This window comes from Salvelinus namaycush, unplaced genomic scaffold (genome assembly GCF_016432855.1).
Source record: "Salvelinus namaycush isolate Seneca unplaced genomic scaffold, SaNama_1.0 Scaffold334, whole genome shotgun sequence".
NCBI lineage: Eukaryota > Metazoa > Chordata > Actinopteri > Salmoniformes > Salmonidae > Salvelinus > Salvelinus namaycush.
The window spans coordinates 20343-36250 of record NW_024060275.1 but is presented as its reverse complement, the minus strand read 5'-3'; the positions used below and the strand labels follow the sequence as shown (position 1 = coordinate 36250).

The 15908-nt window shown below is 48.5% G+C and overlaps 1 protein-coding gene across 1 annotated transcript in view; it reads left to right on the top strand.

Moving 5' to 3' along the window:
• LOC120040191 (basic proline-rich protein-like) overlaps positions 1-6389 on the top strand; it is a 23579-nt gene extending 17190 nt beyond the window's left edge. The window contains exon 3 of the mRNA XM_038985437.1: positions 4270-6389. Within this exon, the coding sequence (XP_038841365.1) occupies positions 4270-6389 (2120 nt within the window). The remainder of the gene's footprint in view (positions 1-4269) is intronic.
• Positions 6390-15908: the final 9519 nt, after the last annotated feature.

The following is a 15908-nucleotide window of genomic DNA, read 5'->3' as shown; positions in this document are numbered from 1 at the left end:
CCCTACAGCTACTGTCCGACAGTACAGCACTTAACAGCTACTGTCCAGTTACAGCCCTAACAGCATGTCTACAGTATGTACAGCCCTACCAGCTGACTGTCTAACAGTTTACAGCCCTACCAGCTACTTCTACCAGTGTACAGCCCTACCAGCTACTGTCTACAGTTACAGCCCTACCAGCTACTGTCCTACAGATGTACAGCCCTACCAGCTACTGTCTACAGTTTAACAGCCCTACCAGCTACTATACAGTTACAGCCTACCAGCTACTGTCTACAGTTTACAGCCCTACCAGCTACTGTCTACAGTTGTACAGCCCTACCAGCTACTGTCTACAGTTACAGCACTCAGCTACTGTCTACAGTACAGCCCTACCAGTACTGTCTACAGTTACAGCCCTACCAGCTACTGTCTACAGTTACGAGCCCTACCAGCTACTGTTTTTCTAAACAAAAAGTTACAGCCCTACCAGCTACGTGTCTACAGTATGTACAGCCTACCAGCTATGTCTACAGTTACAGCCCTACCAGCTACTGTCTACAGTATGTACAGCCCTACCAGCTACTGTCTACAGTTACAGCCTACCAGCTTCCGCTGTCTACAGTATGTACAGCCCTACCAGCTACTGTCTACAGTTACAGACCCTACCAGCTTACTGTCTACAGTATGTACAGCCACTACCAGCTACTGTCTACAGTTACAGCCCTACCACAGCTACTGTCTACATGTTACAGCCCCTACTCAGCTTACTGCTCTACAGTATGTACAGCCCTACCAGCTACTGTCTACAGTTACAGCCCTACCAGCTACTGTCTACAGTTACAGCCTACCTAACTGCTAAGTATTACAGCCCTACCAGCTACTGTCTACAGTTACAGCCCTACCAGCTACTGTCTACAGTTACAGCCCTACCAGCTACTGTCTACAGTTGTACAGCCCTACCAGCTACTGTCTACAGTATGTACACCCTACCAGCTACTGTCTACAGTTACAGCCTACCAGCTACTGTCTACAGTTACAGCCCTACCAGCTACTGTCTACAGTATGTACAGCCCTACCAGCTACTGTCTACAGTGTACAGCCCACTACCAGCACGTTCCAGTCACCTACCAGTACTGTACAGTTAGCCCTACCAGCTACTGTCTACAGTTACAGCCCTACCAGCTACTGTTACAGTACAAGCCTACCAGCTACTGCTACAGTATGTACAGCCCTACCAGCTACTGTCTACAGTTACAGCCCTACCAGCTACTGTCTCAGATTACAGCCCTACCAGCTACTGTCTACAGTTACAGCCCTACAGCTCGCTACGTTACAGCCACAGCTACTGTCTACAGTTGTACAGCCCTACACAGTACTGTCTACAGTTACAGCCCTACCACTACTACGTCTACAGTTTACAGCCCTACCAGCTACTGTCTACAGTTACACAGCCCTACCAGCTACTGTCTACAGTATGTACAGCCCTACCAGCTACTGTCTACAGTTTACAGCCCTACCAGCTACTGTCTACAGTTGACAGCCCTACCAGCTACTGTCTACAGTATTACAGCCTACCAGCTACTGTCTACAGTTACAGCTACCAGCTACTGTGCTACAGTTACAGCCCTACCAGCTACTGCTACAGTTACAGCGCCCTACCAACTACTGTCTACAGTTACAGCCCTACCAGCTACTGTCTACAGTATGTACAGCCCTACCAGCTACTGTCTACAGTATGTACAGCCTACCAGCTACTGTCTACAGTATGTACAGCCTACCAGCTACTGTCTACAGTTACAGCCCCCTACCAGCTACTGTCTACAGTTACAGCCCTACCAGCTACTGTCTACATATGTACAGCCCTACCAGCTACTGTCTACAGTATACAGCCCTACCAGCTACTGTCTACCGTATACAGCCCTACCAGCTACTGTCTACAGTATAGTACAGCCCTAAAGCTACTGTCTACAGTTACAGCCCTACCAGCTACTGTCTACAGTTACAGCCCTACCAGCTACTGTCTACAGTTACAGCCCTACAGCTACTGTCCTACAGTATGTACAGCCCTACCAGCTACTGTCTACAGTTACAGCCCTCACCAGCTACTGTCTGACAGTTACAGCCCTACCAGCTACTGTCTAAGATTTACAGCCCTACCAGACTACTGTCTACAGTTACAGCTCCTACCACTATGTCTACTTATGTACAGCCCTACCAGCTACTGTCTACAGTATGTACAGCCCTACCAGCTACTGTCTACATTATGTACAGCCTACCGCTACTGTACTAGTACAGCTACAGATATGTCTACAGTTACAGCCCTACCACTACTGTCTACAGTATGTACAGCCTACAGCTACTGTCTTACAGTATGATACAGCCCTACCAGCTACTGTCTACAGTTACGCCCTACAGCCTACCAGTACTGTCTACAGTTACAGCCCTCCAGCTACTGTCTACATAGGCTATCCAGCCCTACCAGCTACTGTCTACAGTTATGGTACCTCCCTACCAGCTACTGTCTCAGTACAGCCCTACCAGCTACTGTCTACCATGTGCTACAGCCTCTACCAGCCTCTACTGTCTACAGTATGTACAGCCCTACCAGCTACTGTCTACAGTTTACAGCGCCCTACCAGCTTACTGTCTACAGTTACGCTCCCCTACCAGCTACTGTCTAAAGTACAGCCCTACCAGCTACTGTCACAGTTACAGCCCTACAGCTACGCTACGGCTGTACAGCCCTACCGCACTGTCTACAGTTACAGCCTACCAGCTACTTTCTACAGTATGTACAGCCCTACCAGCTACTGTCTACAGTATACAGCCCTACCAGCTTACTGTCTACAGTATGTACAGCCCTACCAGCTACTGTCTACAGTTTACAGCCCTACCAGCTACTGTCTACATTGTACAGCCCCTACCACTACTGTCTACAGTATTACAGCCCTACAGCTACTGTCTACAGTTACAGCCCTACCAGCTACTCTACAGTATGTACAGCATACCAGCTAACTGTCTACATATGTACAGCCCTACAGCTACTGTCTACAGTATGACAGCCCTACCAGCTACTGTCTACAGTATGTACAGCCCTACCAGCTACTGTCTACAAGTTACAGCCCTACCAGCTACTGTCCTACAGTATGTACAGCCCTACCAGCTAACTGTCTACAGTATGTACCATCCCTACCAACTACTGTCTCACAGTATGTACAGCCTACAGCTACTGTCTACAGTTACAGCCCTACCAGCTACTGTCTACAGTATGTACAGCCCTACCCATCTGTCTACAGTACAGCCCTACCAGTCTACGGTCTACCGTATGTACAGCCCTACCAGCTACTGTCTACAGTATGTACAGCCTACCAGCTACTGTCTACAGTATTACAGCCCTACCAGCTACTGTCTACAGTTGTTACAGCCCTACCAGCTACTGTCTACAGTATGTACAGCCCTACCAGCTACTGTCTACAGTACAGCCCTACCAGCTACTGTTACAGTATCAGCCCTACCAGCTACTGTCTACAGTTGTACAGCCCTACACCAGCTACTGTCGTACAGATGTACAGCCACCTAGCTACTCCTAGTCCTACAGTATGTACAGCCCTACCAGCTACTGTCTACAGTTGTACAGCCCTACAGCTAACTGTCTACAGTATGCTACAGCACTACGCAGCTACCACTACTGTCTACAGTTACAGCCCTACCAGCTACTGTCTACAGTGTGTACAGCCCTACCAGCTACTGTCTACAGTACGGCCCCAGTAGTCTGTGTGTTGGGGAGCGACCTACGATGGTCTATTACTAACAGGCCTCCCAGTACCACTCCTCCATGCTGCTTTAATGTGTGTTGTCAGTCAGCTGGGGAAAACATTTCATTGTTTTTCAACCATCTGTGACTGTATTAAGTTTTACATACAGTATGGCTTTTTACTGCAAGGCCTTGGCCACAGGGTTGTTGAAGGCCATCTTGTTGTGAACAGTTTGTTGATTCTGCCAATGCAACGTCGTAGAACACACGCACGCATATAAGCACCCAAGCACCCAAGCACTCACACACACACACACACACACACACACACACACACACACACACACACACACACACACACACACACACACACACACACACACACACACACACACAAACACACCCACACACACCCACACACACACAGTGCTAAGATCCAGGTCTTGAATGACAAAACACATTTGTCAGGAAAGGTCATTGAGATAACCCTCATCTCCTCTATACGTCACACACACCCCTCTCCATCTCTGTAGCCCCCGCCAGCGTCGCGCCCGCGCGCCCGCCCACAGCCCGCGGCGCCTCGCCACAGGCTCGCTGCGGCCCCCCCACCCCCCCACAGCCCGCGCGCCCCCACAGCCTCGCCACAGGCCGCGCGCCCCACCGCGCCCCGCGCGCCCCCCACAAGCCCGCGCGCCCGCCCATCCCGCGCGCCCCCAACAGCGCCGCGCGCCCCCCACAGCCCGCCACCAGGCCGCGCGCCACCCACAGCCCGGCCGCCCCCTCAAAGCCCCCGCGCCCGCCCACAGGCCGCCACCAATCCGCGCGCCCCACACATCCCGCGCGCCCCTCCACAGCCCGCGCCCCCACAAGGCCGCGCGCCCGCCAGAGCCCCCCACAGGCCGCGCGCCCCCCCACAGCCCCCCCACCAGCCGCGCGCCCCCACAGCCCGCGCGCCCCCCACAGCCCGCGCGCCCGCCACAGGCCCCACATGGCCGCGCGCCCCACAGGCCCGGCGCGCCCCCACAGCCCGCGCCCCCCCTCCACAGGCGCCACATGCCGCGCGCCCCCCACCAGCCCGCGCGCCCCCCCACAGCGCGTCGCCCCCCACAGCCCCGCGGCCCTCCACAGCCCGGGGCCCCCACAGGCCGCGGCGCCCCCACAGGCGCGCGCCCGCCAAAGCCGCCACAGCCAGGCCGCCCCCCACATGCCCGCGCGCCCCACCACAGCCCGCGGCGCCCCCCACAGGCCCGCGCCCCCCACAGTCCGGGCGCCCGCCAAAGGCCGCCACAGCCCGCGCGGCCCCAACAGGCCGCGCGCCCCCACAGGCCGCGCGCCCCCCCACAGGCCGCGCGCGCGGCCACAGCCCGCGCGCCCCCCACAGGCCGCGCGCCCCCCAAGCAGCTCGCCCCCACAGCCCGGCCACAGGCCGCGCGCCCCCACAGCCCCGCGCCCCCACAGCACGCGCGACCGCCCAGGCGCCACAAGGCCGCGCGCCCCCCACAGCCCGCGCGCCCCCACAGCCGCGCGCCCCACACCCAGGCCGCGTGCCCGCAGAGCCCCCCACAGGCCGTCGCGCCCCCCCCCCCCCCCCCCCAAACCCAGCCCCCCACAGCCCGCGCGGCCCCCACAGCCCGCGCGCCCCCCAAAGGCCCGCGCGCCGCACGGACGAACAGGCGCGCGCCCCCCCACAGCCCGCGCGCCCCCACAGCCCTCAGCCCCCCGCCACAGGCCGCCACAGTCGCTCGCCCCCCACAGCCCGCGCCCCCCAAGGCGCCGAACCCCACAGCCCGCGCGCCCGCCACAGTCCGGGCTCCCCCCACAGGCTGCGCTCCCCCCACATGCCTCTCGCCGTCCACAGTCCCGCCACAGCCCTGCGCGCCCCCCACACCCTCTCTCCACCCACAGCCCTCTCTCCCCCCACAGCCGCGCGCCTCCCCCACAGGCCGCGCGCCCGCCCACAAGCCGCCACAGCCCGCGCGGCCCCCACATGGCGCGCGCCCCCCACCAGGCTGCTCGCGCCCCCCCACAGGCCCGCGCCCCCCACATGGCCGCGCGCGCGCCACGCCCGCGCGCCCCCCACAGGCCGCGCCCCCCACAAGCCGCCGGCCCCCACAGGCCGAGCCACATCACAGGCCGCGCGCCCCCCACAGGCCGCGCGCCCCCCACAGCCCGCGCGCCCCCGACCAGGCCCCGCGCGCCCCCCCATACAGCCCGCGCGCGCGCCACAGCCGCGCGCCCCCACAGGCCGCGCGCCCCCCACAGGCCTGCGCGCCCCCACAGCCCGCGCGCCCCCACAGGCGGCGCCGCACAGGCCCGCGCGCCCCCACACAGGCCGGGCGCTCACCCACCGCCCGCGCTGCCCCCCACAGGCCGCGCGCCCCCACAGCCCTCGCTGCCCCCCACAGCCGCGCGCCCCCACAAGGCCGCGCGCCCCCCACAGGCGACCACAAGCAAGCGCCACACAGGCCGCCAAGCCCGCGTCGCCCCCACAGCCCGCGCGCCCCCCACAGGCCGCGTCCCCCCCCACATCCGGCGAGCCGCGACAGCGGGGCTCCCCGCCACAGGCACGGCGCTCCGCACCAGCCTCCCACAAGGCCGCTCGCCCCAACCACTCACCTCTCTCCCCCGCAGCCTATCTCCCCCACATCCCTAGCTCCCCCACGACACTCTCCCTCCACATCCCTGTCTCCCCCCACATTCCTCTCTCCCCCCACATTCCTCCACAGTACTCTCTCCCTCCACACCCTCGCTCCCTCCACAGAATTTTCTCTCCCCCACAGTACTCTCCCCCCCACAATCCATCTCCTCCCCCAGAGGGAAATGGAATAGTGACGTAACAAATATGACATGCTGTTATAAGTTAAAAACAGTCCTATTGTACATTGAAGGTTTCTAACATTCATTTCTGGAGAAAGATGGACTTGAATGAAGTATAAGACCGAATGTACAACATTTTTATAATGCATTAAGAAAACAACCACTCAGAAGAATCTCCCTAATCTACTGTACCAGGCTTGACCTTCCCCCGACATGGAATATCCACATTCATAAAAACTTCACTGTAAAGAATGGCTTCCACAGAGTAGGCTAAGTGTCGAACGCTCTTTCTTTCCCACACTGTGTGTGTGTGTGTGTGTGTGGCTGCCGTGAAGACTTGGGCGGCTGCCCGTGATATGCACTTTATTATGGAAGAAGAGGCTAGCCAAACATGAGGAGAGGGAGAGAGAGAGAAAGAGGGAGGAAGAGAGAGGAGAGAGAGGGAAAAGAGAAAGAGGAATGAGAGAAAAGAGGAGGAGGAGAGAGAGAGAAAAGAAGGGAAGAGAGAGAGAGGTGGAGGGAGAAGAGAAAGAGAGAAAAGGAAGAAGGCGGAGGGAGAGAGAAAGAGGAGAAGAGAGAGGGGGAGAAGAAGAAGAGAAAAATCAGGAAGAGAAGAGGGGGAGAAAGAGAGAAAGAGAGGAGGGAGAGAGAGAAAGAGAGGAGGGAGAGAGAGAAAGAGAGGAGGGAGAGAGAGAAAGAGGAAGAGGGAGAGGGGGAGAGAGAGAAAGAGGGAGAGAGAGAAAGAGGAAGAGGGAGAGGGGTTCGAGGGAGAGAGAAGACAAGAGAAGAAGGAGAGGGAGAGGGGAGAGAGAGAAAAGAGAGAGAGGAAGAGAGAGAAAAAGTGAAGAGAGAGGAGAAGGAGAGAGAAAAGAGTGAAAAGGAGGAAGAGAGGGAAGAGGGGGGAGGGAGAGGGGAGAGAAGAGAAAGAGTGGAGGGAAGAGAGAGAAAGGGGAAAGTAAGGTTTTATATTTTACTGACTGAGTAAGGTTTTATATTTTACTGACTGAGGTTTTATATTTTACTGACTGAGGTTTTATATTTTACTGACTGAGGTTTTATATTTTACTGACTGAGGTTTTATATTTTACTGACTGAGTAAGGTTTTATATTTTACTGACTGAGGTTTTATATTTTACTGACTGAGGTTTTATATTTTACTGACTGAGGTTTTATATTTTACTGACTGAGTAAGGTTTTATATTTTACTGACTGAGGTTTTATATTTTACTGACTGACTGAGGTTTTATATTTTACTGACTGAGTAAGGTTTTATATTTTACTGACTGAGTAAGGTTTTATATTTTATTGACTGAGGTTTTATATTTTACTGACTGAGTAACGTTTTATATTTTACTGACTGAGTAAGGTTTTATATTTTACTGACTGAGGTTTTATATTTTACTGACTGAGGTTTTATATTTTACTGACAGAGGTTTTATATTTTACTGACTGAGGTTTTATATTTTACTGACTGACTGAGGTTTTATATTTTACTGACTGAGTAAGGTTTTATATTTTACTGACTGAGGTTTTATATTTTACTGACTGAGTAAGGTTTTATATTTTACTGACTGAGGTTTTATATTTTACTGACTGAGTAAGGTTTTTATTTTACTGACTGAGTAAGGTTTTATATTTTACTGACTGAGTAAGGTTTTATATTTTACTGACTGAGGTTTTATATTTTACTGACTGAGTAAGGTTTTATATTTTACTGACTGAGTAAGGTTTTATATTTTACTGACTGAGTAAGGTTTTATATTTTACTGACTGAGTAAGGTTTTATATTTTACTGACTGAGGTTTTATATTTTACTGACTGAGTAAGGTTTTATATTTTACTGACTGAGGTTTTATATTTTACTGACTGAGTAAGGTTTTATATTTTACTGACTGAGTAAGGTTTTATATTTTACTGACTGAGGTTTTATATTTTACTGACTGAGTAAGGTTTTATATTTTACTGACTGAGGTTTATATTTTACTGACTGAGTAAGGTTTTATATTTTACTGACTGAGTAAGGTTTTATATTTTTACTGACTGAGGTTTTATATTTACTGACTGAGTAAGGTTTATATTTTTACTGACTGAGGTTTTATATTTTACTGACTGAGTAGGTTTTATATTTTACTGACTGAGTAAGGTTTTATATTTTACTGACTGAGTTATTACTGATGAGGTTTTATATTTTACTGACTGAGTAAGGTTTTATATTTTACTGACCTGAGTAAGGTTTTATATTTACTGTCTGAGGTTTTATATTTACTTCTGAGGTTTTATATTTTACTGACTGAGGTTTTATATTTTACTGACTGAGGTTTTATATTTTACTGACTGAGGTTTTATATTTTACTGACTGAGATTTTATATTTTACTGTCTGAGTAAGGTTTTATATTTTACTGACTGAGTAAGGTTTTATATTTTACTGACTGAGTAAGGTTTTATATTTTACTGACTGAGGTTTTATATTTTACTGACTGAGGTTTTATATTTTACTGACTGAGATTTTATATTTTACTGACTGACTGAGGTTTTATATTTTACTGACAGAGGTTTTATATTTTACTGACTGAGTAAGGTTTTATATTTTACTGACTGAGTAAGGTTTTATATTTTACTGACTGAGTAAGGTTTTATATTTTACTGACTGAGGTTTTATATTTTACTGACTGAGTGAGGTTTTATATTTTACTGACTGAGTAAGGTTTTATATTTTACTGACTGAGTAAGGTTTTATATTTTACTGACTGAGTAAGGTTTTATATTTTACTGACTGAGATTTTATATTTTACTGACTGAGTAAGGTTTTATATTTTACTGACTGAGTAAGTGTAACAGTATAACTTTAAACCGTCCCCTCGCCCCGACCAGGGCGCGAACCAGGGACCCTCTGCACACATCAACAACGGTCGCCCACAAAGCATCGTTACCCATCGCTCCACAAAGGCCACGGCCCTTGCAGAGCAAGGTGCAACCCTACTTCTAGGTTTCAGAGCAAGTGACGTAACTGATTGAAACGCTACTAGCGCGTACCCGCTAACTAGCTAGCCATTTCACATCCGTTACACTCACCCCCCTTTCAACCTCCTCCTTTTCCGCAGCAACCAGTGATCCGGGTCAACAGCATCAATGTAACAGTATAACTTTAAACCGTCCCCTCGCCCCGACACGGGCGCGAACCAGGGACCCTCTGCACACCTCAACAACGGTCGCCCACGAAGCATCGTTACCCATCGCTCCACAAAGGCCACGGCCCTTGCAGAGCAAGGTGCAACACTACTTCTAGGTTTCAGAGCAAGTGACGTAACTGATTGAAACGCTAGTAGCGCGTACCCGCTAACTAGCTAGCCATTTCACATCCGTTACACTCACCCCCCTTTCAACCTCCTCCTTTTCCGCAGCAACCAGTGATCCGGGTCAACAGCATCAATGTAACAGTATAACTTTAGTCCGTCCCCTCGCCCATACCCGGGCTCGAACCAGGGACCCTCTGCACACATCAACAACGGTCGCCCACGAAGCATCGTTACCCATCGCTCCACAAAGGCCACGGCCCTTGCAGAGCAAGGTGCAACCCTACTTCTAGGTTTCAGAGCAAGTGACGTAACTGATTGAAACGCTACTAGCGCGTACCCGCTAACTAGCTAGCCATTTCACATCCGTTACATAAGGTTTTATATTTTACTGACTGAGTAAGGTTTTATATTTTACTGACTGAGTAAGGTTTTATATTTTACTGACTGAGTAAGGTTTTATATTTTACTGACTGAGGTTTTATATTTTACTGACTGAGTAAGGTTTTATATTTTACTGACTGAGGTTTTATATTTTACTGACTGAGTAAGGTTTTATATTTTACTGACTGAGTAAGGTTTTATATTTTACTGACTGAGTAAGGTTTTATATTTTACTGACTAAGGTTTTATATTTTACTGACTGAGGTTTTATATTTTACTGACTGAGGTTTTATATTTTACTGACTGAGTAAGGTTTTATATTTTACTGACTGAGGTTTTATATTTTACTGACTGAGTAAGGTTTTATATTTTACTGACTGAGGTTTTATATTTTACTGACTGAGGTTTTATATTTTACTGACTGAGGTTTTATATTTTACTGACTGAGTAAGGTTTTATATTTTACTGACTGAGGTTTTATATATATACCCCTTGGGGTCCCCAGGACCGAGTTTGGGAAATGCTGGGCTAGCCAATACTGCACAATATTTCCATACAATAGAGCAGGGCTCTCAAACCCTGTTCCTAGAGAGCTACCGTCCAGCAGGTTTAAACTCCAACCCTTTTCTTGGATAGCTACCGTCCAGCAGGTTTAAACTCCAACCCTGTTCTTGGAGATCTACCGTCCAGTGGGTTTAAACTCCAACCCTGTTCCTGAAAAGTTACTTTCCTGTAGGTTTTAACTCCAACCCTGTTCCTGGAAAGCTACTCTCCTGTAGGTTTAAACTCCAACCCTTTTCCTGGAGAGCTACCGTCTTGTAGTTTAAACTCCAACCCTGTTCCCGGAGAGCTACCGTCCTGTAGTTTAAACTCCAACCCTGTTCCTGGAGAGCTACCGTCCTGTAGTTTAAACTCCAACCCTGTTCCTGGAGAGCTACCGCCCAGTAGGTTTTAACTCTAAACAAAAACAATAACAACAACAGCTAAAAGAACCAGGAAGTTGAAATGCGTGCGTAACAAGTTGTAATGTACCACCCGTTGTTTTCTCTCCCCCTTCAACACCAGTTTAGACAAGACACCTTGTCCAACAGGGTTGTAGGCCACGGTAAGCAGGTAGTGTGGTGTAATGTTACTGGGCAGACACTAGGAGGAGCTCCTGTTTTCTATGATTCCAGAACTCAGCGATACAAACACAGGGGCCGTGTATCCTGGAGAAAGCATGTCCTGTCTTGGTGCTGAAACCATGACAACGTCTTTGTTTTTGGTTTGCTCCCTCTTTTATTAAACATTGTCAGTTGGGTTGAGGAGTGGGGGATGTATGGGCTATGTATGTTTGTTTGAAATATTATATTACAGAAGTAGCCTACAATATTTGATAGATTATTCATTGGCAACATTTAGAAAATCTAAGCACATTTATTTGCCCATTTCTTGAAGATATTTCAAGGTTTCTTTTCTTTTTTTCTTCTTAAGAGGTGTGTTCTTAGAGATCTCTAATACACTGACCATTTGGTTTGCTATTGAGTACAGTGACAGACACTGGGGTTGGTGCTGTTTTAATACAGCACCTTTACAACAGGAGTTGGTTGTTGGATGGTTCTGGCCTGCTATGGCTATCATGTCTTTCCTTGCCTGCCTTAACAGTTCTTGTGTTGTGTCTCAGTTCTTTCTCCGAGTGATTGGCAGTCAGCAATACGAATGTCCCCGCATGTCCAGTTTGACCAGAGTCCCAGGCGTGTCTTTAACCACTAGGCTGTGTGTTGTGACCAGTAGACAGACAACATTTAATGAACCCCAGCTGACCGACGACCCATCCCTGGCCTTCAGTGTGTAGGGGTCAAAGGTGAGAGGTCAGAGTGAGTGACTGTATGTTTGTCTGTCAGCTGGTCATTGTAGATAGATGATGCTACTTCACTGCAGGACCAGAACAACCCGTTTATCCTTACTGAACCTACATATTGAGAGCATGCAGCCATCTCCAGCATATAAAAATATCAGAATAATAATCCATACAATACATTATATTTATATATTTATTATATAAATATAATCAGTCAAAATAGTAATAATCCATATCGAACAGCCCATCCACATTGAATCGAGGTGAAACTTAACCATTGGGTTTGTGGACGTGTTTACGTTTTCTCTGCCTGAGTTGGTTATCCAGCGGTACGGACATTTATTGACAATGCGTCAAACAACAGTCAAGTTTCAACAAAGGAATCCTGATTGAATTCTGTTCATTTTAAAACCAAAAAGGTGCCAAAATCTTTTTGCCAAGAAAGAAACAAAAGTAAAACTACAACATGGCAATAAACAATGAAAACAACAACACATTACTTTTCATTTTGAAACGCTGAAGCTCAAACCAACATTCATTTTATTAGATATTTGTGCAAGAAGTAAATAAGCCAATAAAAACAGACAATGTCAGCTGGGTGTGCTCCTCCAATGAGGAGGCTTGTCAGAAAGTCACATGACACATTCCCTAAACAGACGTCCATTCACGTCTCGAGTGCTACAAAGGAGACCAACACAAAGAAAAGGTGGTTGTCACTAGTTACCACAGTCACAAAGTCATAAACCCCACCCAACTCAACAAATGATCTTCTTAAAATGGGATTTTAAACCTAACCTTAATCACACTGCTAACCTTATGCCTAACCTTAAATTAAGAATAAAAAGGTCATTTGTGTTTACATGTATTTTAACCATATAGCCAATATTTACTTTGTGGCTGTGGTAATTAGTGGAAACCGGAAAAGGTCCTATAGACGGGTTGGTTGTTTAGCAACAAAACGCACGCGTGCGCAACTATGGGGCAGAACAGACGGGGTTGGCTTAGATTGTTGATAACATGTAAACTATATTTTGTCCCTATTGTTTTTTGAAAACTTATATATTTGCACAATGAGCACTTGTTGTCTCTCAAATACATCGTTACAGTTGTTGGTTAGCTAGCTAGCAAATTTTTGCCATATTAGCATAGATGTGACATCAGTCAAAACAAGACATTGTATCAAGAACAAGATAAAACTTGCTGAAACGAACCACCTACGATTCCCCACATGGCATCTTCTTGTCATTGTTGCTAGCTATCTGGCCATCCAGAACCACAACACATGGCATCTTCTTATCATTGTTGCTAGCTATCTGGCCATCCAGAACCACAACACATGGCATCTTCTTGTCATTGTTGCTAGCTATCTGGCCATCCAGAACCACAACACATGGAATCTTCTTGTCATTGTTGCTAGCTATCTGGCCATCCAGAACCACAACACATGGAATCTTCTTGTCATTGTTGCTAGCTATCTGGCCATCCAGAACCACAACACATGGCATCTTCTTGTCATTGTTGCTAGCTATCTGGCCATCCAGAACCACAACACATGGAATCTTCTTGTCATTGTTGCTAGCTATCTGGCCATCCAGAACCACAACACATGGAATCTTCTTGTCATTGTTGCTAGCTATCTGGCCATCCAGAACCACAACACATGGCATCTTCTTGTCATTGTTGCTAGCTACTTGGCCATCCAGAACCACAACACATGGAATCTTCTTGTCATTGTTACCTGCTATCTGGCCATCCAGAACCACAACACATGGAATCTTCTTGTCATTGTTGCTAGCTATCTGGCCATCCAGAACCACAACACATGGAATCTTCTTGTCATTGTTGCTAGCTATCTGGCCATCCAGAACCACAACACATGGAATCTTCTTGTCATTGTTGCTAGCTATCTGGCCATCCAGAACCACAACACATGGAATCTTCTTGTCATTGTTACTAGCTATCTGGCCATCCAGAACCACAACACATGGACTTCTGCCCCTTTGAAGCATGCCCATAGTGTTCATGATGTTGTCAGCTAACCCATCTATTCCGAAAAAAGTACATTAATAAAGAAACCAAAGGTCTTTTATACGATAGGACCAAATTGAACACAGAAAAGTGGGTGTGTCCATGAAAAAGGCCCTTCTGTTTAGAAACACGGAACCAAGAAACCGCCTCGCGTCTCAACACGTTGGACCCAAGAACGTGTCGGACGCTAGGCGAAATGGAGCAAAGAGTGGAAACACTACGGTTTTTCAACCAGGCCATGTGCAAAGAAATGAATCTGAACAATCTCTCCCATGTCTGTCTCTCTCTCTCTCTCCCTCTCTCTCTCTCTCTCTTTCTCTCTTTTTCTCTCTCTCTCTCTCTCTCTCTCATTCATTCTCTGTCTGAATTGAATGAATGTTATACCTCTGGGAAAGGCCTTGGTCTGAGGGTTTAGACCAGATCCGTTCCTCTGGGTTTAGAAAGTGCTGGAAACAGTATCAAGTCTACGCTGTTAGTCGACTATGTGCATCTTTATTGGTTGGTTTTACAAAAGTGGTCCCCACTAATACACGAGGTAATAATGACTGTTATCTGTCTTTTCTCTCTGAACCTTATGAGTGTTAGAGCTAGTGATCAGAGTCCATAGGAGAGAACATCACTCACACACACACACACACACACACACACACACACACACACACACACACACACACACACACACACACACACACACACACACACACACACACACACACACACACACACACACACACACACACACACACACACACACACACACACACACACACACACACACATATATCCATGTACCTGTATGTAACTATGCTTCGTCAAACATGTCTATCACCACACCAGACAGTATAAACTGGGCTGAGGCCAGGCCAGAGTACCAGTACACAACGTCCATCTTCCTTCTGAAACAGTCAAGTTCCTTATTTCAGCAGAGGCTTTATAAACAGCAGAAATCCACCTGACCTATCATAGTACTACCATCATACCACCTCTCACTACACATCTCTACTACCTATCATAGTACTACCATCATACCACCTCTCACTACACACTACACCACAAGCATCCCAAGAATGTCTCTCCAAGCAAGTACAGTTAAGGTTGCAAATGGAGGGTATATTACTGGAAACTTTCACATTTTACCAGTAACCTACCAGATTTTTGGTATCTTTCAAGGATTTTATGTCATTTATCACCAGACATCTGGTGGCCCTTTGGGGTATTTCAGATTATCACGTGTCTGTTATTATCTCTGGCCCTCTCGCTGGCCTTATCACATGTCTGTTATTATCGCTGGCCTTATCACATGTGTCTGTTATTATCTCTGGCCCTCTCGCTGGCCTCATCACATGTGTCTGTTATTCTCTCTGGCCTTATCACGTCTGTTATTATCTCTGGCCCTCTCGCTGGCCTTATCACATGTGTCTGTTATTATCTCTGGCCCTCTCGCTGGCCTTATCACATGTCTGTTATTATCGCTGGCCTTATCACGTCTGTTATTATCTCTGGCCCTCTCGCTGGCCTTATCACACGTCTGTTATTATCTCTGGCCCTCTCGCTGGCCTTATCACACGTCTGTTATTATCTCTGGCCCTCTCGCTGGCCTTATCACGTCTGTTATTATCTCTGGCCCTCTCGCTGGCCTTATCACACGTCTGTTATTATCTCTGGCCCTCTCGCTGGCCTTATCACGTCTGTTATTATCTCTGGCCCTCTCGCTGGCCTTATCACGTCTGTTATTATCTCTGGCCCCCTCGCTGGCCTTATCACACGTCTGTTATTATCTCTGGCCCTCTCGCTGGCCTTATCACGTCT